This window comes from Lutjanus erythropterus, chromosome 23, assembly GCF_056507025.1.
Source record: "Lutjanus erythropterus isolate fLutEry1 chromosome 23, fLutEry1.hap2, whole genome shotgun sequence".
NCBI lineage: Eukaryota > Metazoa > Chordata > Actinopteri > Lutjaniformes > Lutjanidae > Lutjanus > Lutjanus erythropterus.
This window is the reverse complement of record NC_139339.1, coordinates 11,190,286-11,217,190: the sequence shown is the minus strand read 5'-3', so window position 1 is coordinate 11,217,190 and position 26,905 is coordinate 11,190,286. Positions and strand designations below refer to the sequence as shown.

The 26,905-nt window shown below is 38.5% G+C and overlaps 3 protein-coding genes across 5 annotated transcripts; 1 reads left to right on the top strand and 2 right to left on the bottom strand.

The window, feature by feature from the left end:
- Window positions 1–230: 230 nt before the first annotated feature.
- LOC146305650 (eukaryotic translation initiation factor 5A-1) lies at window positions 231–11,409 on the top strand. Of its 3 annotated transcripts, none has more exons than XM_084711658.1 (6): window positions 231–641; window positions 4,192–4,361; window positions 6,130–6,234; window positions 6,703–6,834; window positions 8,799–8,871; window positions 10,911–11,409. In XM_084711658.1, the coding sequence occupies exons 2-5, from the start codon at window positions 4,194–4,196 to the stop codon at window positions 8,859–8,861; spliced, it is 468 nt and encodes a 155-aa protein (XP_084567784.1). In that variant the 5' UTR covers window positions 231–641; window positions 4,192–4,193; the 3' UTR covers window positions 8,862–8,871; window positions 10,911–11,409. The 3 variants fall into 3 exon arrangements, with proteins under 3 accessions (XP_084567784.1, XP_084567783.1, XP_084567785.1); XM_084711657.1 differs by having other exon boundaries at window positions 232–641; window positions 4,189–4,361; XM_084711659.1 differs by having other exon boundaries at window positions 245–366; window positions 4,189–4,361.
- Window positions 11,410–12,390: 981 nt separating this feature from the next.
- Window positions 12,391–19,235, bottom strand: gps2 (G protein pathway suppressor 2). The gene is made up of 11 exons (XM_084711655.1): window positions 19,075–19,235; window positions 18,525–18,642; window positions 16,821–16,930; window positions 16,597–16,709; window positions 16,403–16,482; window positions 16,206–16,285; window positions 15,811–15,982; window positions 15,210–15,293; window positions 14,581–14,657; window positions 14,252–14,347; window positions 12,391–13,168 (listed from the first exon to the last, which is right to left on the bottom strand). Exons 2-11 carry the CDS (start codon window positions 18,616–18,618, stop codon window positions 13,076–13,078), a joined length of 999 nt encoding a protein of 332 aa, XP_084567781.1. The 5' UTR covers window positions 18,619–18,642; window positions 19,075–19,235; the 3' UTR covers window positions 12,391–13,075.
- A 1,086-nt stretch (window positions 19,236–20,321) lies between these two features.
- On the bottom strand, window positions 20,322–24,811 carry gabarapb (GABA(A) receptor-associated protein b). Its single transcript, XM_084711839.1, has 4 exons — window positions 24,575–24,811; window positions 22,254–22,332; window positions 21,452–21,570; window positions 20,322–21,324 (listed from the first exon to the last, which is right to left on the bottom strand). The coding sequence occupies exons 1-4, from the start codon at window positions 24,662–24,664 to the stop codon at window positions 21,244–21,246; spliced, it is 369 nt and encodes a 122-aa protein (XP_084567965.1). The 5' UTR covers window positions 24,665–24,811; the 3' UTR covers window positions 20,322–21,243.
- Between the last annotated feature and the right edge of the window lie 2,094 nt (window positions 24,812–26,905).

Genomic DNA, 26,905 nt, shown 5'->3' with positions numbered 1-26,905 from the left:
CGTATCAACTCATGTGGTTCATATAGAGGCATCAGTAAGAAATTTTAACTGTTATTAACTCCCTATAGTAGCTTTAACTAAATCCTACTCAACTTAGTTTTCCAGTTATCAGTTAAATGTGAGAATACAACCACCAATACTGTCATTTACTTGAGTGGGGGAATTTTATTTTGACAGTTCCGATGGGAAGTGATGTGTTTAGATTTGTTTTAATGCCCTGTCTTGTTGAGGAGTTGGATGAGGGAGAGACAGAGAAGAAGGTGGAGTGCAGGCTTCAGACAGTACAGTCATAGCGGGGTTCAGGGCTCTCATTCTTCGCGGCCCGGCGGCTGACTTTAACGGTTGTGTAGGCGACCTCGGCGCGAGGTGAACCGCAATCTGGATCTACACACCAGAAAGAGGCGAGCGGAAACCGGGATTGAACGGGAATGAAAGAGGAATAATAAAAAAAAAGAGAGAGATAGCAGATAGCTAAAGAAGAAAAAAAAAGGGAGCGACGTCGCAAAAAACGAGCCGCCGCGGAGGAGACAGACCCCGGCCAGACGACCCGTTAGCGCGGACACAGGGAGGCAAAGAGGGGGAGGAATTAACGGGAGAAAGGCTGATAAATAACAGAAGAGAGGGGAGACGTTATCACTAGGGTAAGTTCCTTATCAAAACATCCAATAGACGGGGCGTGTTTGCGCCTGAGCAGATGAGTTATCCTATGCACATGTCTGTCTGGAGCTGTATTATGACATATTCCCTTTAAATGCATCAAAGTGTGCAATGAGTGACAGTAGCTTTATTACCACACGGCCACCGGGAGATGCGGCTAACTTAATCACACTCTAACGGCAACTAAAATGGAAAAATACCCGATGACTCCTTCGCCTTTTTTTTTTTCTTTGTTTTAAGTTTGCACATCCCGCTACACTCGGCTGAATTTGACAGCACTTTTAATGCTTTCACACACCTGTCACCGGCTCGATCTCCTCACACAACATGATTAAATTAACTGATATCATAGTCTGTTCAATAGGCTGCTGCACGCCGTAGCCATCACGAGTATTAGCTTAGTCATTACTGTACACAAGCGGGCCACAATCAATTTCCATATATGTGGGCGTTTTAACGGTCAGCACAGGGGTAAAATCATCACAGAGGGTCTACTTTAATGTCACGGCCGGGTTTAGTGTCTTTAAGGTTGTCATTTGTTGGCTTGTGATCATGAATGTCTTTATCAGAAGGGCCTCGGCCTGAGTGCAGTCAGTCAGATGCGGGTACACCGACTGATACGTTATCGAGGTCCAGTCTAGAAGGGAACCCCAGAGTCGCGAAAGATCTCGCGAGAATACCAATTTTTAATTCAAACCATGGTATTTCCCGAACCAAAACCAAGTGTCTTCTGTCCCTGAGTCTTCCGATGTTACAGTCAGAGCGTTATTATTTTACTAACTATAGTTAGCTAGTACAAATTGCACAAGGCGTCAAAATCTCACGAGAGTTTCGCAAATCAAGGGTTCTAGACAAGTCCGTCAGCGACGGCACGACGGGCCGTACGTTCTGTACGCACTAGGCCGCAGTCAGCCCTTTCTTTTCAACACTGCGGACAAAGTGTATCACATACTGCACCCATGGTGTGACTTGCCGCTTCATTTTGCTCCAGCATTTAACGTTTTATGTTCAGTTTGCAGCCTAACAGGTCGTTAAATAAATCACGCCCCGAGACGCCTGCTTGAAATTTGATTTATGGGTCATTAGCGCGGATTAGCAGGCCTGGGTTATCGTTTTTAACCCGGTGAGCAGCCGCCCTAATTGAGCAGTTAAAGCCTACATAACTTCGGTCTCTCACATGCATGTGACAGAGCTCTGAATGATGTATTTCATGAATATGGTTATTTGTTTGAATATTATGAGTCAGTTGCTAAACTTTTGGCAGTTGTCTGTCAGTTATGTTGTACTCGTGGCACCAGTCTGCACCGCCGGAACATTACAGCAGCTTGAAAAAGTTTGGTTAACAAATGAGGCATAGTTTGCAGCAAACATTAATGCTTAAAACTAAATCAAACTCCACTTATAACTTAGAACTTTTAATAATTTAATGATAACTTTTTGCAGCAGGACTGGGCTTGGTTTGTCTGACAGGTGCCATGTTTCTGTTGCTTTATTTAGCCCTGTCTGGTTCTGCTGCTTCACTCTGCCCTGCCCTGAGCTCCACTGCATTGAATGAAAGTGTAATTTTCCCCCACACGTCCAAGTTTTCATTGGTGCCACCAGCCGACTCTCAAATTTCCATCTTGTTCTCACCAGATACTGACAGATATTCACCAGGCAGCAGACTGCTTGTCTTTCTTCATGGACTAACTCGCATAAATACTCATTTTAACTGAAGTAAAAGGACTACAATACTGTAAATGAACTACATTGCAAGTAAAACTCATGCATTGAAAATGTTTCTTTATTTTAAGTATGCAAGTGTCATAAGTAAAATGTAAAAAGTACCAAAAGTAAAAGTACTCCATTCAGAAAAATGTCCCATGTGAGTGTATACAATTTATCCGCTGATATATAATAAATGTGAGGGATAATATACAGTGAGCAGTCATTATTGTAAATATACCTATATATAAATGATTCTGTGAGTCTATGATTAGAACTGCATCCATAGCAAAAGTCTGTTACTCATAGCAACAGTCTGCTATTCAGAAATAGCGGACTAGCCAGAATCGGGTATTTAACAAAGCTGGGTAATAAATAATATTAAATGTTAATACTCATGCATCAACGTTGCAGTTGAATTTATAGTTGATTGAGGTGGTGCTAATTTCGTATAGGGTTGTAACTAATGATTAAATAACCCAGAGTTGAATGTGATGTCTGACCAACAATCTAAACATCAAAATCATTCAGTTTACTGTAAATACTGCACTGAAAATATGACACATTCGGAATTTTGCATGAAATAACTCGAAGGCAAACTATGCGGGGCTTTCCTCAAAAAACAGTGTATACACCCATAAAAAATAATCCCTCTCAGGCCTCACCCATGACCCATCAGAAGTGTGTGGTGTCGCTGGCATCTGCAGAGACCTCGCCCTTCGCCCTATTTTCCTCATTATTTTGCTTTGCTCAAAACGCTTCACCACCCAAACAGTCTGTATTTGACGTCCTTGAGCAACTGACACAAATCCTATTGATTCTACCTTTAAATATAATTATGGATTACCCAGAGCTTCAGATGTCTTTTTCTGTCCGACCAACAGTCTAAACCTCAAAGCACCAGCAGATCCTCACATTTGACAAGCTGAAAACATTTCTTACATGATTAATCCGTTATGAAAAGAGTTGCTGAATAATTCGTCTCATGGTTTAATCTCTAATTTTCTTTATTGTAACATCATATTATTCATGTTTTATGTGTATAAAATCTTAAATTGTAAAGTAACTCATAATGTAAGCTGTCAAATAAACTTAATGGAGAAAAAGTTCATTTATCTCTGAGAAGTATTGTAGTAGAAGTATAAAGTGTTGAGAAATGGAAAAGGTACTTCAAATTTGTACTTAAGCGCAGTATTTGAGTAAAATTAAACTTAGTTACATTCCACCACTGCTTACTCTTTGACATGTAAATCCAAGTAGAAGTCCAGTGTTAAGCATAATAAAGTTGAGCAGAAAGTAAATACTTTTATCAGTCCAAGTAAACATCACTGAATAGAGAAAGAAGATAATGTTAAATCAAATATTCCAATCTGTTTTACAATGTTTTATTTGTGGTTGATAAATCAATATTTAATCTAAATTGGTGGTTTGTTATAAGGTGTCATTGTAAAAGTGGTTAGAAAGATCAGATGTATGGTTGTTTGTGTTTAGACTGTGTTTAAGGCTTCTTTTCTTTGATGAATAAAGAGTTTCGTAGAGAAACATGCTCATATTTTTTAAAATAATGTACTGTTTGGCAACTCACCAAAGTTAGTATATCACATCCACTCTAATTTTGACTGGTACTTAGTGTTGGTAAAGGTATTAAGTACTCTCTGCGCTCAGAACAATCTAAGAAGTCTGGAAAATTGCACCACTGAATTGTCATCCCAGTCAACATCTAGTCTCATGTCACAGTATTAAATAATTATGCCTGCATGCCGTCTTTCCCCTGAATGAGTTCTGGATGTGTATGAATGTCTGAATCCTGTGTGTTGACCTCCACAGCAGCCATGGCAGATGCAGAGCTGGACTTCCAGACAGGTGATGCCGGGGCGTCCGCCACCTACCCCATGCAGTGCTCGGCCCTGCGCAAAAATGGCTTCGTTGTGCTGAAAGGACGACCCTGCAAGATCGTTGAGATGTCCACCTCCAAGACTGGCAAGCACGGCCACGCTAAGGTCAGTAAATGCTCGAGTGCTGATGTCCCAAATGAAGAGACGAAACTGTTCAAAACTAATGAAGTTGAAGGACGTCTTTGGAGGGATTTCTTGTGTGACTCAGACGAATAACTACCCCGTGAGGAGAAACACAGACAGAGGGAGAATGTCAGTGGACACTCTATTATCTGTCCATTTATCTCTGGAATAAACACAAGGTCACAGTCATTAATATTAATGCACATTAATGGACACTTAGTCTGGACAAGAACAATAATGTCTCCCTACTGGATTTCTACTTCTAAAAGATATTCAGTATTATACATGATGTCTAAAAGTCAACACTTGGCACGCTCATTTATAGCATACTACTCTTTTTGAAGGATAGTTGGCAACTCAAGCACTTACTTTACACATTGGACATTTAATATTTTATGGATACGGACTGATGAAATATTGCAAATGTTTCTTTTAATTTTGTTATGGGATAGATGCACTAGGGCTGAGCTGTATGTCGCATAATGTGAGATATAGCAGATGGCAGAAGGAAGGGATGCACACCAATTTGGAGAGGTGCAGACCAAGGAAAAGCACATGTTGTGGGAGAAAATAGTTGCACACTCATCGCCAGGATGCAAAATACAATATTCTATATTTTACCAACGTTTGGACATGACAGTATTCTTCAGGGTATTGAAGGACAAGCTTTGTCCTTCCACAATGGGATAAAGCAAATAACCATATCATCATATTGAAGTTTTCATTGTTTCCGTTGTTTGCTTGAGGGGTAGTTACGTTACTTTACAGGGTTTCTGCAGGTCCTTAAAGAGTCTAAAATCCAATCATCTGAATTTTGGGCTTTAAAATGTCTTATTTGACAGGTATTAAAAATTGGATTTTGAGTGAATGTTACTTTTATAAAGCTGCATTAACTTGAGTCTTACTTTTAACATCTCTTTAGGGGAACATACTGTATTAATCACGCTGTAAATGCTACAAAACGAAACCAACATTTAACCAATAACCAATAATGTAACTGTGCATGGACTTTTTTGTCAGTATGGATGTAAAATAGGTCTTATGAATTGCATAATGGTCTTAATAAGGTCTTAAAAGTCTTAAATTTAACTTGTTGAAACCTGTAGGAACCAGTCATAAAGTGTGTATACAAGCTCAGGTTTCAGTATAATAGTTACTGAAAGTCTCTGTGTTTGTTTGCTGCTAAAGAAAATAAAACACTGTCTATTTAAATAAAGTTACTACGGCGTCTTCTTGCATTATTCACAGCAGAGTTTGTCCTGACTGTGAAAAGCTAGCTAGTTGGCAGGCATGAGTCTTTGACCTTTTTTCGCCATGGTAGAAAAAAAAAACACAATCACGGTCATCTGATTGAGACTGTTACTCTGCATGTGGCGTCCAGCTCCAAAATGTATCTGAGAGACCTCAAGTTTTAGCCTATTTTAAAAACTTAAGCCTAACTTGGGCTGATGCCAAAACCAATAAGGCTGCCAGACAGAGCGTCCATGTTTCAGGTTGTTTTCAGGTCACACTGAGGCAGCGCAGCTGACCTGCCGCACCTAATATTGTATATTTGCTGATATTGGGTAGTTTAATCTGCAGCGATGCATCATATGCTGTTGTGCTATTTGAGAATTTACGGTATGTTATTTTAGAGGAAATGTCATATATTGTGGAATATCTTAAAAATATGCAGATATTATCGCCCAGCCCCACACTGCACTTAGAAAACCGATTGTTCATCCTGTGTGTGTGTTTTGTGCCCATGCAGGTCCACCTGGTTGGTATCGATATCTTCACTGGTAAGAAGTATGAGGACATCTGTCCTTCCACCCACAACATGGACGTCCCCAACATCAAGAGAATGGATTACCAGGTGAGACAGCTGGAGAACTGTTAAGTTTATTGTGAAAACACTGTCTGATTCGTATATACAAATTATAAACTAATCTATAAACTAAAATCAAACTTACTCTCTAAGGCGTGCCAAGATACAACTCTGTAACTGCAGACACTTCCAATTGGGATCATTTATGCAGCTTTAACTCAACGTCTGTAATTTAATCTCGTCTGAAATTTGTCATGTAATTCGCAGTAAGTAATACGGATTCATTTGTGTCAATATAGACCTGCCTTTTCTTGATTACACTCTATTTGTGAAGAGACAGAAACCTATTAGGTTACTGAAGAGGCTATTGAGTGACACCGCTGCTGATCAAACTGGTTGGATTAAAACAGTGCAATGCCCATAATAAGACAGGGAAAAAAGGAACAGAAATAGTACGCCTGCTTGTTTCAAAATACTGTGTCCACTCACTCTCTTCTGTTGTGTCCCGTCGCCCAGCTGATTGGGATCCAGGATGGCTACCTGTCCCTGCTCCAGGACAGCGGGGAGGTGAGAGAGGACCTGAAGATTCCCGAGGGAGACCTGGGAAAAGAGATAGAGAGCAAGAACGAAGCCGGAGAGGAGATCCTGGTCAGTACCATCACCTCACCAAACACTCAGTTTCTACTGTGGGTTTATAGCGTAATGACATCATCATGTTTACACTGCAGCTAGCTGATGTCGAGGAGACGATCTGACATGTTGCCACAAGAATATTCATTAGCTCATCATTTAGCTTTATATGCTTGATATGCAACGCTGATTAGAGACACGATTGATTTATCTGTTGATTACTTCTCAAATCATTGGTATCCCCTATAAAATGTCAAAAACTGTGAAAATTTAAATGGAAAAATGTTCCAGAGTGTGAAGGTACATCATCAAATTACCCCTTTTGTCTGCCCAACGGTCCAGAACCCCAAATATGAAATTTTAAATTGTTGTAATAGTTAAATCAAAGGTGTCAAATGATTACAGTAGGACAGAAAGCAGCTCTTGTCTGCATGATAAAGTTGGACTTCTGATAGCACTTTTTCTCAGCTTCATTTTTAAATTGTAACCACAGTGATGTAGATGATCTGGGAGTAAGGCTGGGTATATATACACACTGTGCATTTTTGGGCCGTCCCAGACGAACCAGAAATATGAGCAACATGAAAGAAACGTGGTGACATATCTGGTCGGGCCTCTGAAACAGCGGTCCTATGTTGCACTGTAAGAGCGGTTCAAAGAGCCTGGGACGAAATTCTGACTGTCGGAAATTTAGGTTAACCATCTCACAATGTGGCTGCTAACACCAAACTTAATTTACTAACCAGCCAATAGGAAAGCTTCAGCATACATTCATGCATACTATTTTAACATACAGAGCATACTACAAAAATGCTGAACGTTACCTCAAGGTCTCGTTGGAAACTTGGCATCCCAAATCGGTGTCTTTTCCCTCGTCGTGAACGGTTCCATATTCTCCTCTTCCTCCTCCTCCTCTTTGGATTTTTTTTTCCATACATATAAAAATACCACTGTTGCAAGGGCTTGAGTCATGCTCAGCTTCATTGTTTACTACTAGAGCTGAGGGATGGATGGATCATACACCCTGATGATGTTTTCTTATATAATGACTCACATCGAAGCCGACTATTCAGTTAGTGTATACAGAGCAACACTGTTTTTTATGTTGAATACTTTAAATTCTCAGGAAAGAAAACAGAATAATTCAGCCCTCTAGCATGAATTTAAGTCATCTCTGGCATAAACTAATATTCATTAGTTTTCTTTAATTGTATACCCTTTCCTTTAAAAGTTTCTTTATGAAACAGGAATTCTTCATAGGAAGTCTGGTGCAGCTGTATTGTTGTCTGGGTGGAAACAGACTTTGAGAGTTGTGTAGTGCTTATACACGCTGTGCAGTGTCAGAAACAGGCGGTGACAATAAAAAGGGAAATGAGAGAAAATTTGCAAGAAATCAGGAGAAGTACGGGAGAATTGTGATCCTAGGAATAAATATGGAGGGAAATGAGGAACAGGAGTCTTCTGGGAAAATCAGGAAGGTTCGCACGGTGTGGCTCGCTGTAAACTTAAGATTGCTGAAATCTCACAGTCTGTAGGAAGCTTGAGACAAGGGTGTCAAACTCAGAGGTTCCTGTTCACACTGAAATCAATTTCCAGTGACTGACGGAAGTTTTCACAGCACTTTAATGTGTCTGATGTGTATATTTGTGTTCTTTTCTGTCACAAAGAGCTCAGAAATTACTGGGCATAATATTAAACTGAAAACGACTAACAGGTAGAGCAGGACAAAGGAGGCATTTATTTGTAGTTCACCTTTTGAAATCATGCTAAAATCACATACTTGCTCTTATAAAATCCTGCGTTTGGTTCGTTTGCTTTCATACCACAACGAACTGCATGGGTCTTTTTTTAACTGAGCAAAACCGGTTAGGTGTGAAAGCAACCAGACACGCAGATTAAAATACCGAAGCTGATGTTGGACAGAAAAAAAACATCTTATATTTAAAAACCGATCCTAACCAGACTCCTCTGTGCTCTTTCAGATCACCGTTCTAAATGCAATGGATGAAGAGGCTGCAATTGGCATCAAAGCGTTGGGTAAATAAGCCACTGCAGGTAAATACAGAGCTACAGCTGTATCGACACGCAGCTGTCCTTTCACCCCACCCCAACTATCGCCTGACCCAAGCCTGCCTGAAGAGGAGTGTGTGCGTGTTTTCTGTAAAATTATGTACGTGTGTGTGTTTGGGTGTTACACCACAAGCCACCAGCATGTGCCATGCCAGTGCAAGTGTGTGTGATGTCATGTACATGTACAGTTTATTGTTCATCAGTGGACCAAGGGGGAGGCAACTCCAGTCGACAAGGTTTGATGTTTAGATTTTACCTTCGGTATTACAGAAAAAAGACGGCATTTTAAAATGTTACACAATTATGCATATCCACCATACTGGAAATATTCATGTTTTTTCCATATTATTGCATTGGATAATGTAAAGTCTTTGTGTATATATTTGTTTAAACTGGACATTAGTAATTAGTTGATAGTTAAAGATTCCTAATTGATGAAATGTAACTAATTCGATGAATGTATTCAAAAATTTGAAGCCTGTATTAAGTGTGCCACTGTGGATTTGCCTACCCCTTAAAGGGATAGTTTGGATTTTTTGAAGCGGGGTTGTGTGAGGTACTTATCCATAGTCAGTGTGTTTGGCGGTCGGTGTGCCTCCAGTTTGCAGAAACAGCAGGATTCTCTGTGCAGAAAAAAAAATCTCTGTCAAGTTTAGAGCCCAACAGATACTGGACTTTTAGAGCTGATATTATTTATTTATATGTAAAATCCAAAATGGCATCAAGGCCCTGAAACAGTAAATTTCACTGGTATTTTCAGTGAAATATAAATGTGCAATATAGATATATAGAATAAATATATATAGAATAAAACAAGTACACAAACTTGTAGTAAGAAAAAGGATTAAACACACTCATAATGTTGCTTATAAAAAAAAACAATTATGTTGTGTTTAAAAAAAAAGTATTGGACAACATATACACTGAAACAGATAAATCAGTTTTAAGTATATGCTATATTTAAAGTTTTTTCACCACTTTTTCCGATGGGAAATCACTTTTATATAAGCCAAAAAATCACTCCAACCAAACTCCATAGGCAAAATCAATAATTTAACCTTGCAGAACACGGTATTTGTTGGTCTACTGCTGCCTCAATCGGTTAGTTTATTTGTGTTATCAAGTGATTTCAGTGTTTTAAAAAGTTAATGCAGATGAATTTAAGTCACACAATAACTCAAACTAACTAACCGATCAAGGCAGCGGTAGACCAGGAACTTCCTGCTCTGTAAGGTAAAATTACAGATTTTTCCAATGAAGTTTGGTGGCTTTGGAGAGACCAATGTTCGGCTTGTTTTTCCTGACAGAAGAGACTCTTTGATGGTAAGGTAAATTGAAAATATTACAAATACAGAGTACACTGAAACTGATATTGATTTGTTAAGGTGTTTCTTTTTAAGGGGTTATATATGTTTTGCTGCTCCTCCTCTCTGCTTCTCTAAACTGAGAGCCTGCCGACCGCCATCTACTGTAGCTAATACACTGACTATCAATGAGTACCTTATAAAAACCCTCTTCACATAATCCAAACTACCTTTTTAATGTACTTTTTGTTTCATGTTAACACTATTATGAGCATGTGTATCATTTTTACGTAGCACTATCAGATATAAATGAAAGCTTATGGGTCATATTGTATTTTCGAGCAATGTTCGTTTGTTTTCTGTGGGTTGCACTTAATTTTACAGCCTGATCTTGCCACTTGCTTCCTGTATCCACTACTCTTCTCTAAGAGACAACCTGTAGCATTGTTGTAACTGTTGGGTCAACGCTTGTTTTATGCACTTTCTTGTCCTACACTTTCTCACCTTGCAGACCAAGGGCTGTAGAATAAAGTGTCCACAAAAAGTATGTTTAAAACTGTGGGTTGTGCAATGTTTTCCTCTGCAGAGGCTAGTTGAAAACACTGTCTCATTAAAGCATTTATTTCTCCCATGTTTATTTTTCTTTAGCATCTTCCTTCTCTGACTTTTCTTTCCTCTTTCTTCTCACTCCTCCCCCCCTCCTTTGTAATTCTGTTTCAGGGGCAAACAAGATGCACTGGACCTGGGGAAAAGGAGGGGATGTTGCCTCGTCAATGCTATTCTCCCTCTTTTTTCTTTCTTTTTGTCTTTCTTTTTCATACTCTCTCCCTCTCACTCTGGTTTCCGACCCTGCTCCGGGTTCAATTAGACAAGAACTTTAATAAATAATTGGAAATGTAAACAAAAACAGTAAACAAACATTCTCTATGTACACGCACACATACAGTAATAAAGCCACATCTGAGGCCGGACGTACAGGTGTAAAAAGATTTTTAAAAGGTCATAGAGGAAGGTCTCTCACTAAGGACTGAGTAGGTCTACAAATATTCAGTAGCTGCCTACCATCAGGGGAAAGAAAGGTGGTGATAATGTCACAACTGTTTTGTTTTTTTTATATGTTCCCCTGCTTTATGAAGGGCTTCAAACTCTAGATCTGCATTATTCTGTTGACGTTTATCACCTGAAACTTGTCTATTAAACAAAGGTTACCAACATGGCACACCAAGGTTCAGTTTCTTTTTGTTTCAGCAAATTTAAAAAAAAAAAGTGTCAAAAGGAAACAAAACCCTGCTTCAAGAACACAATTCTCATGTTAAAAACCTCAATTCAGCTTCACCTGCTCCTTAAAAAAAAAAAAAAAAAAACGTTTGCTGAGAAGCCCCAAAGAGCGGGCCTTCACACGGAGCTGTTTGGAGAAATGAGTGGAGTTTTATTTGGTGATTCAGGAGGCAGATAAGTTGTGGCAGTTTGGTATCCTTACTTTGTGTTCATACGGCGAGTCCAAACTGTGCAGAATGTCTCCGAAAATAAAAATAAAAATAAAAAAAATAAAGATGACACAAACTGTTGGATGTGGCATTTGCTTATGGTTTTATTTAGCAATGTAAAAGCTTTAAAAACAGCAGAGACTTGAACTTCTTTATGCTGGAGAAGAGGACAACGCTTAAACACTGTAAAACCTCAGAAAAATGGCTGTCTTGATTCGGTTTGTGGTAACTAACCCTAATGGGTCTAATGTGATCAGCTGGGAGTCAGCAGCACAGTGAAATTCAGTCTTTTAGATACATCATTATGTCTCAGCTGTAGCCGTGCTCATCTGTGTGCAGATGTTAGTCTGATCCATATATTCTAAATTCAGCTACTCAGGCTGGGTTGCATCAATAAGGATTAATTTTTAAAGCAGATTAAATCCTGGTTTAACTTTAAATTATGCTGCACCAAAGTTTAAAGCATCTTAAAATTAAATTAAGGAAGATTAAATTTAACCCTCTCTTTAAAATTCAGTGAAGTTTTTTCTAATCCTAGGTTAAATTTAAATCTGTTGCACCACAAATTCAAACTCTAAAAGGTTGAACTTAAAACAGACACATTTCTGAGATGGACTGAGGAAAAATGGGTTAAGTTACTTTTTAGCGGAGTTATCAAACAAGGTAACATTTTGACTTTTTAGTGAGCTAGCAAGCTTTAAAAAAAAAAAAAATTAACAAGCTACCAAACAATGCAACTTTTTGTTAAGTTTTTAGCCAGCTAGCTAAAAACTTGCATCTCACTTTACTTTTGTTTCTATCACTAAACTGAGATTTGTTTTTGATTGTGCAACAGAGCTCTTCTAAATTTTAAATCTGGATTTAGCAATTTTAAACATACTTTTGCTAAACTCAGATTAATTAATCTCTGTTGGTGCGACCCAGTCTAAATGACACTGAATATTTACCTCTACTCTGTTTTTTTGCTACTTTTCCACGAGCAAAGTTTACCACGAGACATTAAACCCTCCACTGGTGTTGTAATTCTGAATGTTAGTATGCAAAGAATAAGCTCTGGTTCATGCAGTCTGGCTTTGTACAAGATATTAACATTGTAGTGTGCGTAAGCACCTCCAGAATGGCTTTACACTGTAGGTAAAATAATAATCTATTTTACAAATCAACATCATTTGAAGTTACGCAAAAAAAAAAAAATCAGAAACACATAAGCGTGAGGACCGCTGATTAACTCATTAACAAAGCTCAAAACAGGGTACTATACAAGATATAAAACAAATCAAATGGCATAGACCAGGTTCATGACTATTTTGAAGATCTGTTCCTCATCCAAAAGGTTCTCCAGAATCTTGAGTGCAGCTGTGAAATCTTGGCGATGATGAAGGTGAAGGTGGCCGTGAGTTACTTGCCGTGGTGGTAGAACCTCTGGCCGCTCTGGCTGTGGGGGAGGAAACCGTGGCGAGGAGCACCCTGGGGAGAGCTCTGGAACGGGGACTGGTGGTGGAAACATGGGACAACACGATGAAATCACAACCGCCAGTGTTATTCTCTCAAATACAAGATTGTCCATCATGAAAAGACACAAAATGACAGTTTAGGGAGTCTGATATCAAAAGGGAGTCCATTATAACCTCCTAAGGTTGTTTGGATGCACTTTTAAAGGTCAGCTCTAATCAAAAGTAAAGTTTAAATAATAAGAAGAACTTTATTTATATAGCACCTTTAAAAACAGAGTTTATTTAGTGCTTTGACAGACAACAAACATTGAGGAAAATGTGAGCAGTAGGCACAGTTGAAGGAGGAATTGTTGCAGGTTACGCCATCACTGCCCTGCAGATTGGAAAACTGTGGCTCAAACTGATGATCATGTGTACACAACTTTAAAGTGGCATGGCGACCAAAACAGAACAGCCCCGTGAGGCTGTAACGCTCGTTACACACCACAAAACAAACCTGTTAGATGGACAAAAACTAACAGACAACTTTGCCATTCAGCCTGAAGTGAAAGGCCTCAGGGTGGCGCCAGAAGAGGAGGAGCTGTGTGCACACTCCTGTCACAGGCTCCGCACAGGAACAGAGCACTCTGCCTTTCACTCTTGTGCCAACAGAGTGAATCAGTGAACAGGGTTAAACAGGCTTTCTGCAGGTTTCAGCAAGTTAAATTTAAGACCTTTTACGGCTATTATGAATGCAATTTTAGACTTTTTTCACATCCATACTGACAAAAATGGACTGATTCGAAGGAAAATCAGAGTCCAAGAGTTACTTGCAAAGTAAATAAAAGTTTTTTTTACATAAGCAGCTTATTTCAAATTGGTTCCATGCTGGTTTTGTTTTATAATTATTACAGAATTAGCAACATAAATATTTCCCCAAAACACATTTATGATGCATCAATGAGACTTAAGTTAATGCAATTTTATAAAAGTAATGACCTCATATCCAATCATTTTTAAGACCTGTTACAATCATATTTAACACGTTTTAAGGCCTAAAATTCATACTTAAGGATTTCAGACTCTTTAAAGACCAGTGGAAACCCTGTGTGGTCTGTGTGTGTGTGTTTCGGGGATTCACCTTTGCAGTGGGAATCTGGACCGCCATCGACGGTGTGGGCAGCAGTCCTGGAGCAGAAGGATGCATGGCTGGCGGAGGCATCGGCCTTAAAGCACCCTGTGAGAACAACAACGAGACACAGAACAAAAAAGATATAATCAGATCAGGAAGGAAGTAATGACTTTAAGCACACAGCAGCATTTTTAAAAACAAACCTTTTAGAATACATTACTTAGTGTTTTATAAAGCTGATGCTGACAGTTGATATATTTTATATTTTATATTTTAGTGAAACTTTAAGGGTTTCTATCAAGACTTTGCTGAAGCATCTACATTTCAAAGGTTCTTACTGCATCAGTGAAGCCCGACTGTTGGTTGGCATGTTCCAGCTGCTTCTGGAGGGGGATTCCTGCTCCAGGAATGTATCCTGCATGAGACAGAGAGATCTTTTATTTATTTTTTTTACCACTGACATCAAACACAGAGCATTGGTCTGAATCTACAGTAGGTACTGTGGGGAGAAGGACTCACCTTCCACCCCGTTTGTTGTGTTTCCACTGACAAAACTTCAATTGAACAATGCTGGCACACAGTTTGACTCTAATCTTTTTCAATGTTACTAACCCCAAGCAAAGACGCTACATGAGCTTGTCTGACCAGGCGAAGCCAACTAACATGCTACAGCTATTACACAACAAGCGGTGCACTGCCAAAAACCCTGGGTAAAATTTGTGGTCTAGAATTTCTGTTCCACATGTGAGAGTAGTAGATATAAATAGACAATTTTGCCAGTTTGGGCACGGGACATGCCGAACTACAGAAGTGACATACCGATCCAAATGTACTGTACCGACCAATTCAGGACAAATGCTCGTACTGTTACACCTCAAGTTATTTGATTGTTATTAATAGTCATAAGAAGTCTGTAGTAATGAAACAACAGTGGGGACATGAGGACAATGACAACAGTGGAACTGACCTGGCTGGGAGGTGAAGTGACTGTGCACGGGGTATCCAGGCTGCTGGTGGGGGAGGTACTGCATGGCCTGAAACGCAGACGCACCTGAGGGAGAACAAAAGAAACTCAGTCTCATTACAACCACCACATCCCACTTTCATTTGGTTCAGGCTGTTGATCAGAGTATGACACATCAAGCACAAACTGTAACTTTGATTAAAAGACTACTGAACTGGGAAATTCATATCAAGATTACAGGACTTTTTTAACATCAGGACTGTATGTGTCATGTAACCAAAATGATGTTATTTAACTGTGCACGTGTTGTCTTATATTCAGGGTTTCTATAGGTTTCAACAGGTTAAATTGAATACTTTTTAAGATATTTTAAGACTATTGTGAATGTAATGTATTAAGACCTATTTCCTGGACATCATGTACTTGGTTTTGTTTTGCAGTTGTTCTGATCCAAACTTTAGAAAAGGAAGGTTAACTTCATAAATTCAATTTTTTAAACTCGTGAAAATCATATTTATATTATTGGATTTTAGACTTTTTAAGGACCTGGAAAATCTCTGTATATCACAAGTTATGTGTGATCACAGCCACATGTGTCCTTTACCTCTGATCTGAGAGCTGCTTGCAAAACTGACGGGTACAGATGGTCCTGGGGCGTAGGTGGAGGGATGCTGGGCTTGAGCCACCCCATAGGGCTCATGGACCCCCTGGCCCCCGCTGAACTGTCCGTGCTCTGCAGAGCCTGAGCTGAAGCCTGGCGTCTGATAGTGACGTGCCTAAAAGAACAGGAAAAGGAGGAGGGTAAACAGTGTGATACGCAATACTGGTTTCTAAATCGGCTTCTCCTAAAGCACACAGATTAAATAGTGTAAGACTCTGAGTATCAGAGAAATTAAGACAACTTATTCATACTTATACACAAGCTATGGAGAAGTATCTGTGGTTAAACAGTGATATTTTATGACAAGAGTTCTTTGAGTGAAACAGCCCTTTACTCACTGGAATCACAGCAGCTGGGAAAAGCTGTTTGCTACGTTCTCCAAGCAGAGCACCTGGTCGACTGTGGCTGACTGGACTGCCTGACAGGACAATAGAGGGATCAGTTCACTAATACTCATGATGACACAAAGGCAATGACTATTTTCCAGATAACACAGATGAGTTTGGGTGATTCATAATACTTCAAACTGCCTTACCTTGAATACTGAGGAGGTGCTGCCCTGCGTGCATGGGCAGGCTGGATTGGTAGCTGGCTGATGTCAGTGTTGTGATATCACTAGAAAGGACATAAGGCATGGAAATGCTACTGAGCACCAAAAATACTTGACTAAACTTCTGTCATACCTTTATGTAATGAAATAGAAAACACAAGCAGTGGCATCCTCGCTACCTCTGCTCCTTTCTGCGTCTCTTTTCCTCTTCATGAAGGACTTTCTTGAGCTGTAAGAAGAGCTGGTGCTTCTCTTCTTGGAGACCCTGTAGTTTTTCTCCCATTTTCATTACCTGAGGTGGAGATTTGGGGTTGATTAACATATTATGAGAAAACATTTTGCTATAGTTGGAAGCACAGCTTGCTGTAGAAACGTCTATGCAGTTTGTGTTTTTATCACCAACCTGTTCTTTGGTTTCTTCCAGAGACATCCTCTCCTCTATTTCTTTTGTCCTCTTCCTCTCTTCCTCCTCCTTCATCTTCTGCTCCATCATTTTGTCGACCTCTTCCTCCTCTGAAAAATGGTATTCATGTTGTTACGTGGTGAAAAACACATTTAGATCTATAACTTAAAATAAAGAAGCTATAACACAACACAAAGTATTAATAGGAAAATATTTGTTAATACAGTTAATCAAGTACTTCACCAATCTGAATGGAATTTAATCCAATCAATGTTAATTTTGTTGCCTAATAATTTTCGTCAGTTTTTGCAACAACATTTTTTCACTGACAATAACAACTAATATGATGACAGGAACTACTGACACTTTTGTCAACAAACAGAAACAAGACAAAGATGTTAGGGAGGGACAAGTTGGAGAGAGATGCAGTCTCTGTGTGTGGTAGAAAGGTTGGATGCACATCCTGTCCAAGTGGACAGTACGATCTATCTGAGAAGTCAACTAGCATGCACTTGCTGCATGTCTCATAAACTGTAAAGTAATATCAAAGTTGGGGAGAAAGAAAGGAACAGACAGCTGAATAAATTTCATATGTGATGTGACAAGACACAAAATACTTTGTAAACAACGTGGAGCAACAATCACAGCAATGTGTAAGCAACAGTGTGTTTTCCCTTAACTTAAAATACGATACAAGGTAAAAGAAACCACAACTATCCTTAACTGATTAGAGAAGGGAATGACCCAGAGTTTCTGCTCTTAGATCTTAAATTAAAAGACATATTGGCATGCTACAGATAATTAATATTGTGTATATAAATGTTACTGTCCACAAACACAAACAAATGTGTAACAAAAAAGTCCAAGTCTGACAAAATGTGGTACACAGAATGTCAGACATATGATGGGAGAAAGGAGAAATATAGTATATTGAACGTGAATAACAGGTTAATTGATGTCCAGAGGTATATCATGCATTTGGAAATTCAAGAGCAAAAATTAAATGATGCATTACACTGTAATTTGATCTAAGTCTGTTAAAATGTAATAATATTTAGTCAACTAAAAACTAGACCAGTGGTTCCCAGACTTTCTCTGGTGTGGCCCCCCTTCAAATGCCAAAAAACAGGTTTATACACCCCACCCAACAAATAATATCAATGATTAACAATAACTGGGGAAGCAACTGATAAAAACTGTTTCAAAAGTTGATTTTTTGTGGCATGATAGTATCAACAAACAAAAAATATTCAACCAACTTCATTTCACTCAGTATTTCTATATTTTTACCCCACCCCCCCCCAACAGCTGGTCTGCAGGGGGGCGTGTAATCACTTTGTAATGTTATTTCACAACATCACAAAGTAAATATTTTAGGTTATAGAGTTATCTGTAACATTACACATAAATATCAATATGACACATTACATAATGTGTAATGTTCACAGTATACTTATGGGTGGGCAGAGAAAGCTGCATATTTAGGAGAAGAATGAATAGATGCTGATGTATATTCCAACGTGGCGACGCAGAAATCAGAGTGGGAGGAGGAAAGCTGTGGTTATTTATTTATTTTTACATTAAACAGACTAATTGCCGGATGGAAACTTCAATATTTCTATCTCTTCAGTTGTGACAGTCTGCTAACCAACTTTTGAAACAGACGGGTGCGCACACACACAGACACACTGACAGACAGAGCACCTTGTCTCTTGCGCTCCCTCTCCCTCATGATGTGTTTGTGGAGGGCTCTGGCCATCGCATTGGACAGCTTGGGTCTCTCCAGCAGGGCGGGCATGGTGACAGGTAGTGGAGGGGCCAGCTGAGGCGGAGAACATTTTTTAAACAGTTGTCATGGGTTGCAATAAATACCAGAATCAAAATCAAATTTATCAGCGTCAACTATCTCACTGGTAGTGTAAACTGTAGTAATACCTCCGGTGAAACGGTAAAAGGCCTAGCTAGCTGCTATTCGGCTAACAGCTAAGTTAGCATTGTTAGCTTTAGCTGCGATTAACCGACAGTGTATTTTAATGTCGTAGCAACATCAACTTCTACGGTATAGTTTAAGATAGTATATGGAGATTAAAACATCCAAACCAGCGGCGAAAGTTTCATTTTTAAACACTCAAGGGAGCAAACGTTAACTTGAGTTAGCTAGCGATAGCCGCTTAGCACTAACGCTACGCATTTGTATGCATCTTTAGTTCACGTTAATATACTATTATGTGGTGGTAGAGTACAAAAATCTTACTTTTGTTGCTTTGTGGGTCGTTTAATAAGAACCTAACCGTCTTGCGGTTTTCAAAGTGAGGTCACTTCAATATGTGGAGCAGTTAACCCACATAAAATCAAAACTTCTGTCCAAAATATAAACAGACGGAGAGGTTTTCAGCCCGGCTGATAATGTTGAACTTCCGGTGCCAAAGATGACGAGTTCCGATTTTTTCCCTCTGAACTGCATTGTGGGAAATTCTAATGTATTACGTTTGAGTTTTTTTTTTACTATCATTATAAACACTATATAAATAACTGTATAGAAATAAATATATATCATGTTCAAGCTATACAACTATTTTCAAACAATTTGACGACAAATATTTAAAACAGGACAAAATGAAAACTGTATACATGGTGGTACCTTGTATGAAGCAATAAAGAAATTTAGGGTTTTACACATTTCAAATATTTTCATTTGTATTCTTCAGTCCATGCAATGTTTCAGTATAGACTGTGATTCCTATTTGGAATTGGTGTAGATGGTTTCTTTTTAGTCCATTTTTAGCGGGGAATGCAATATTTCATAATAAAACTCCAAACTAATTTCTGTTCTGCATTTTCAATTCTGGAATCCCCCCGCCTCACACACACACACACACACACACACATACACACACACCTGGTCATACCCAGTCTATCAGAGGTACTTTTTTTTTTTTTTTTTCAAAACTTAAAAATGATCAAAGATAAAAAACAAAACTGTATACTGATCTTGGTTGTCTTTTGTACATTTGTATCACTTTATTTTCCTCTAGAAAACCTTTTTAATTTGCCTTGCTCCTTTTTCCAACAGTGTATGTATATTTCTAGTGCCTGATTTTCTTTCTAAATTTTTGCTCCCTTTCTTCCCATTCTGTAAATAGTTTTTGTGATGTTTGAAATAAGCCATTGTTAAAACAGTGGATCTTACGTTTAGTTAAATTAGCTTCTTGCAAAAGAAAGACTATAGATATGTGGCACTGCATGGCTTTGAAAGACACACATTGTTTGAGTAGCAACAGTAGCTGATATGATAAGGCAACCAGTGCAAACGAGGACAAAGGCTGAACTACATTAACACTTCATGGTGTTATATGTTGTATAGATTGTGACATCCTGAGACAAATGTGCATCTGGTCAGTTTGCAGTCCATGCTACAAGAGCTTAAGGTTGAACCTCTAACAAGTGAAAATTAAAGAAAAAGCATTAAAAAAAAATCAGAATAAAGACACAAAACACAGATAGCTTTTCATCACATTTTATCATGTATGGTCATGAGTGGAGAGAAAGAGCCAGTAATGCAGCTGTATACAGAGTTCAAATCTTTTTTTTTCTTTTTTAAAAAAAAGGAGACAAACTTAAAAAAAGAGAAAATTGCACTCAGCTTTACAATACCTTTAGAAATTAAGCCATCTAAAATTAACAATAATAACATCAATAATCATAGTAGCAGTCAACATAATAAGTCTTACCACTGAAAGCAGAGGATGATTGTTAAGTCTGAATTCTATTATACTCCTTGCTAAGATCAGATGCAGCGTGACCCACTAAATTCCCATTCACAGACATAAGTACCTGGTGATTTTTTAATAAAAATTACCTAGCCACTTCAGTTTTTCTAGGAACAGAACTGCTGCAAAACAGTTATCCTTTACTCCGCCTTCAACTGGTACTTGATTCCCTACCCTAAACTCAGAACACACTTTAATCCACCTGTAAGCCAACAAAAGCAGACAACTAATAACTATCTTCATTGTCGAGAAGAGCTGATTTGAACTCACATACTATGCCTTTCTTCCATTAACCCTGGGGTAGCTATAATTACGGCCTAGTTCTAACATTGTGTTATTCTTTCTCAGAGTTTTCAGTTAAAGTATGATCAATTATGACGCTAGAAAAATAACTGGCCACGAGACCACTTAACCCAAGTCACTACTGAAAAGAAAAGTTGGAGGCAAATACAATTCAGACTGCAGAATAATAAAGACATAAATGGATGGGAAAGAGAGGGGTAATGTATGGAGGGGGGACGTGAAAGTGCATTTGACATATTTACTCTGGGAACTCTAGGCTGCTGAGCTGGATTTTAATATTTAAATGAATGAATGGTGGTGGAGGTCTCAGAAAGGTGGGTAGTGGTTGGAGGGGGGGATGGTAAGTGGGATCAGATTTCCCTTTGGCTGCTCCCATACACACTCTCATCACTGTAGGCAATGTAGAGGAAAAAGTCCTCTTCATGGTGCTCCTGAGAGAGAGAGAAAATATGTTAGTATAGCATTAAAAATGTAGAGTGTAAGTAGGAAAAAACAACAACACAATACGCTGATAAACAGATAGTCTGAGAGCAGGTCAGTGAGTTAGAAAATGAGTACCTGGTACAACAGTCCCATGGTAGCTGAGGTGGGTGGAATGACGTTGTTTACAAAGAAGAAGAGAGCGTCCTCAGCTCGCAAGTGGATTCTTTTCCGGATGAGGAAGTAAAACTGGCCCACTGATGAAAGAAAGTAGCAGTTATATTAGTATTTTCATGTACAACAGTAGGTTTAATATCACATATTCTGTTCATAATAAAGTGTAATACTACTTTTCATTAGAGCACAACTGATACTGGACTGATGGGGCCGATGCCCCAATTTAAGGAAGTAAAAAATAATATTCCTATATTATCTATTCCTAATCTACACAGAATGCTGCCTCTAAAGCAATCTGCATTATGCACTTTTTATTTTTTTTTTCATATATGTGCATATCAGACAACAAATACGCGAAATATGCTGATATAAACCGATAGAGCTGTGACAGCGCTGATAATATTGGTCAGGCTCTACTTTCAATTATTATTTTTATGTACAATATTATGATTAATGTGTTACATTCATCATCATGTGCAATATTAATTTTTTATCGATTTTCACTGGATATGACTTTCAGTGTCATTTCTAATAAATTCACTCTTTATACACTCTATATTTAACATTCCATTGTTCATTCTACATCACTGGAGCAATCTCTGGCACACAAATTTCCTTCTGGATTAATACAGTTCTATCTTATCTTATACATAATATTTGATGCTACAACATACTGTACTAGTGTATTTTGTTTTGTACTAGTACTAGTATCTGTTAATAATGATAATATTTGATATTGCTCAGGAATTTAGCACACGTTTACCTGTCAGGTCGGAGGGGACAAGGTATTTCTTCTTGTCCAGATCTCCTATTCTGGCTTTGGGGGCTTTCTCCACAATTACCTGAAAAAAGAAGAACAAGAATTATCGCAAAACATGAATTGAGTACATTTCACACTGAACAAGGGCTGTGGGTTTCGAGTGAGAAGTACTTTAATAGTATTTCACCTTTTTCAGAAAAGGGATCTGAAAATGCAGTGATGCGAAGAATTAAATATATTTAACCCTGATGCGCTGTTTCATTTATATGTATTTAAATGACGAAGAACTACCCAAGAATGTTGTGGTTGTTCAGTTCGAAGGAAACCAGTATGTCTCTGTGTTTGCAACTCAGACAGAGGATTGAGTACAGAAGATTGGAGGGAAAGTTTCTTCCTTTCGGTCTAAAAATAGTGAGTAAAATACAACCTACCCACACACTAAGCAGTGGCACTCACCGAAGAGCTACAACAATGGACAGAAAAACTAACGGCAACATTTTTTTAACAACCAAGTTAATTTTTTAAGCAAAAATGTAGTGGTTCCAGCCTGAATATATTTTGGTTTTCTTAGCATTGACTGACGTTAAAGAAAAAGAGTCTTTAATCACAGTAAAGTGAAACTATGGAACATTTTATTGAAAATATTTCTTACTGCTACTGAACCACTGTCTGTTGCTGATACATATCACTATTGTTCTGTTGCCCTGGCCTACTTAGTGTGACATTAAAAATGTAGAGGGAGGCTCACTTTAGTATAAGTAGGAAAAAGCAACACAATATGCTGATAGATTTTTAATTATCAATTGTATTTTTGAACATTTTACTGAACAATTTTCTTTTTATTGGTATTGATGAAGTGTCTATTGCTGATAGAAAATGTATCACTGTTGTTTTATTGTCTTCAACTATAACAGTAAAAATTAATGTCTGTAGCATTTGGATTATATATTAAAACAACCTCTGATAGTTTCTGATGGAATTTTTTTTTCCTATTCCCTGACAGTTAAAAGATCAAATAAGTATTTGATTTATTGAGAAATTACTAGCAGACTACTCTAAAATGGAAATAAACTTAGTTGCAGCAGTACAGCAGTAAAATGAAAGGTAGAGAAACCAGATTAAAGCTACAATGACGACTCTGTTAATCGCAAGAAAATTTGTTGCCAACCATTTTAATTATTGACTAATTGTTTCAGTTATTTTTCAAGCGAAAACATCAAACATCTGCCCCATTCCAGCTTCTTGAATAAGAGGATCTCTTACTTTTCTTTGTTTTTTCTGACAGTAAATAAAGAGTCTTTGGGTTTTAGGGTGTTGGTTGGACAAAAGCAGCTATCTAAAGACATCACTTTGGGCTCTGCGAAATTATGCCGAGCACTTTCCACAATCTTTTGAGATTTCATAGACTGATTGATTAAGACTTACAGGTTAATCAATACTGAAATAATTGTTGGTTGCAGCCCCAGTTTAGGAGTATAGATCAAACAAAACGACATTTTAAATGTCACTTTGTGTTCTGGGAGCTTGTGATTTGCTATTTTACTTTTTTTATCTTTTACATAACAAATGAGTTTTTGATTTACATTTGACAAAAGGTTTATCATTGTCTACCTGAGATAAGATTCAAAGGAACGGCTATGACACTGGATTGCTATCCTAAAAACAAATCAAGCTCATCATACATGACAGAAAGCCCATTCTGACCTCGTCACACGAGTCAGGTCTTGTCTGAGTGGCAAAGGGCCAAAGGCTGTGGTCGATACAATCTATCTGCAAGAAGTAGGGCGATGTAAACAAGTCTCCTGGTTGTTGACACAAGGAAACTATTTTAAGGTGCGCTGCTATTAGCGTTTCAACATACAACCTAAAACTACACCCAGCAGCCTCCCGGTTCAGACCATAACCAGACTGTACACATCTCAGACCGTGTGTCTTTCACTGATAACCACCACAGGCATTATATAATTTTGTTATAAATGGTCTGTCTTCATAAATTTGCAACATTTAGTTCAAATAAATACACACCCGGAAGGATTACAAGGAGCTGGCCTGGACAGTGCGGCCGCAATCCTTTTTGGTTAACCTCTAACGTTAGCATTATAAGCTAGCTAGTGTGCTGTTTACTAACGTGGCAGTCAACTATGGAGAAAAATAAGGATAGTTATATGTAGCTACAACCGAATCACATAATCAAATTATTACTTTCTATACGGACAGTAACTGTCGCAAATAATTAGTTGGCTGAGCTTAGCGTCAGCAATCTAGCTCCCTGTCAAAATGCTAACAACATTGATATCGCCACCAAGCTAACGTTAGCTACTTACTGGTACCCTGTCCGGATACTTCTTTCTTATTTTCTCGCCCTCAGACCGCCTCTTCTCAAAAGGGTGCTCCTCTTTGTATTGAAACTTCATCGTTAAAAGAGATGACAGACAACAAGTCGGTCACTCCGCGGCTGTACGATAGCGGTTTGCTCAAGGAACGACTCAAATCGCTGACACACACGACACAAACAAACGATGCTAACTAGCTGCTAGCTCGCCACAGCTGTTTTCCTAGTGCGACTGCGGCGGAGGGATACAATAACAATATGACGTAGGGGAGAGGCTTGTTCGCAGGGTGTACTTTACACTATCCCAGACCACCTATAACCACAATCGTGAAGCAAAAATCCGTTATTATTCAAGTGCAGTATCTCCCTTTGGAATCAGTTATTTTTGAGCTGGTTTAAAATATATGATGCAATATTCCGAGGAACTATTTTATTTTGATCAACCGCTGCGCGTACAGACGTAGGGCAGGGCGGTGAAGAGGCAGCTGTCCTTGTCATATGACCGAGGCCCAGCAGTTAGCAGCTAGAGAGAGAGAGAGAGCAGAAACTCGAAAACATGCGATATTTAACTGAAATTTGCGTTTTTTTGCGTGTCAAATGTGCGCTAGCTCTAGTCTCAAAGGCATAATTTGAAATATTCTAAATTATGTATTCATCCACAGAGAACGGTGCTTTAATAATGACTATATTGGCTTGAAATTTTGGAATTTCCAGTTGCCACAACATGAAATAAATAATAAGTGATTATTATTCCACCCGAGAATAAGTTTTGTGGAAAAATAAAGGGCGAAAAAATGAGCCCTGCTGAAGTTTAGTTGAGCCAGACTCCCTTTCATTTTCAGTAGTGTTCAAGGAAACTAAAAAAGTTTCGGTAAGTTTAGATTTAACTTCCTAGTAGTATTTTGCACCTGAAGCTGACATCCCCATAGGGTATAATAGATATTTTTCACAGCAGCCATATTTATAGTAACAAATAAAACAATAGTATAGAATAGTAGGTAAACTCAGGTGTTTTCAGTTATACTAATTAAGGTCTTGCTCCATTTAGTGTGTCAGTCTTTCTACTGAGCCAACATACACAATAACAGCTACCTACTTATCGGATGGTGTGAACTGATGGTGAATACTGGTTTCAAGATAATTACTGTATTCTTTTTGGGAATTTATGAGGAGAAACTACTCACTGACAAAATCAGTTACTGAATGTGATACATAAAGAGCTTATGTATTCAAAGATAAGAATAAAACAATGAATGTTTAATATGACATTTAGTGTATAGTACGCTATGGTGAGTACATTAAGTCTTGGAGTCAGTTTTTCATTCATGTCCCTATTTCTTGACACACTCGTAGGAAAAAGTTGCTAACCTGTCTATTGCGCAACTGATCCACAGCCCTGACTCACTGTACTCACACTCACATGACATCTGAACTCCCTTCTGTGCTTAATAGTCTCATGGTGGTTTGTCGTGTGTGACGTTACTGTACTGTACGCCACACTCCTTCTCTTTAACAACGCAGACAGTTCTCAAAGTGAAACCTTTTCTCTTCACACAAGGATGTTAAATAATCATTCTGTGATACTCTTTGTTTTTTTTATCCAACAGACTTAATCATTCCAAGCATTAATCTCATAAACATTTGATTATAGTAAAGCTTTTAACATACTGTTTGTACAGGCTCATCTAATCTCTTCCATATCAGGGATTTTAGCAGGATTGTAGGTTTTTCTCTGCTCTGGTGCAGGATGTAAAGTGCTGAGTCACTTGTGGACAGGATTGTTTTCCAGGTCCTTGGTCCAAGTTTAAAAAAGAAAAAGTCTTACAATGAGACTTATTGTGGATCTTAAAAAAGATCAGATCTACATAATGAACGGCAGTTTTTGATGATGAAGTAAAAAAAAGGCCTTCATCATCAAGTTAGCTCTGGTTCTTGAACCAGTTCCGTTTAAGGTAGAGGTCGTCACAATCCCACCGTAGGCTGAGGACCTGGGACACGTACAGGTTCAGATCCACCTTTTAGCTGGGTCTTTTTAACATTATTCGTAATATGGGGTGCCCCTGTAACTCAGGGTGCACATGCAATGTGTTGGGGCTCCCGGTTCATTTCCTACCTGCATTCAATCCCTTTGGTGCCAAGATCGGGAAAAAATCACTATTTATATGAATTTGCTTGCAGTCAGTCACCACAAATGTTTTGCAAAAACCTTCGAGAAAGGTATCGAATGAAGCACTCCGTTTACCTTGTGAGGATGCTGGACTCACAAGATCATGCAAGGATCCATCCTGCCAGAGTACAAGTTATCCATTTGTGTTTGCACCAA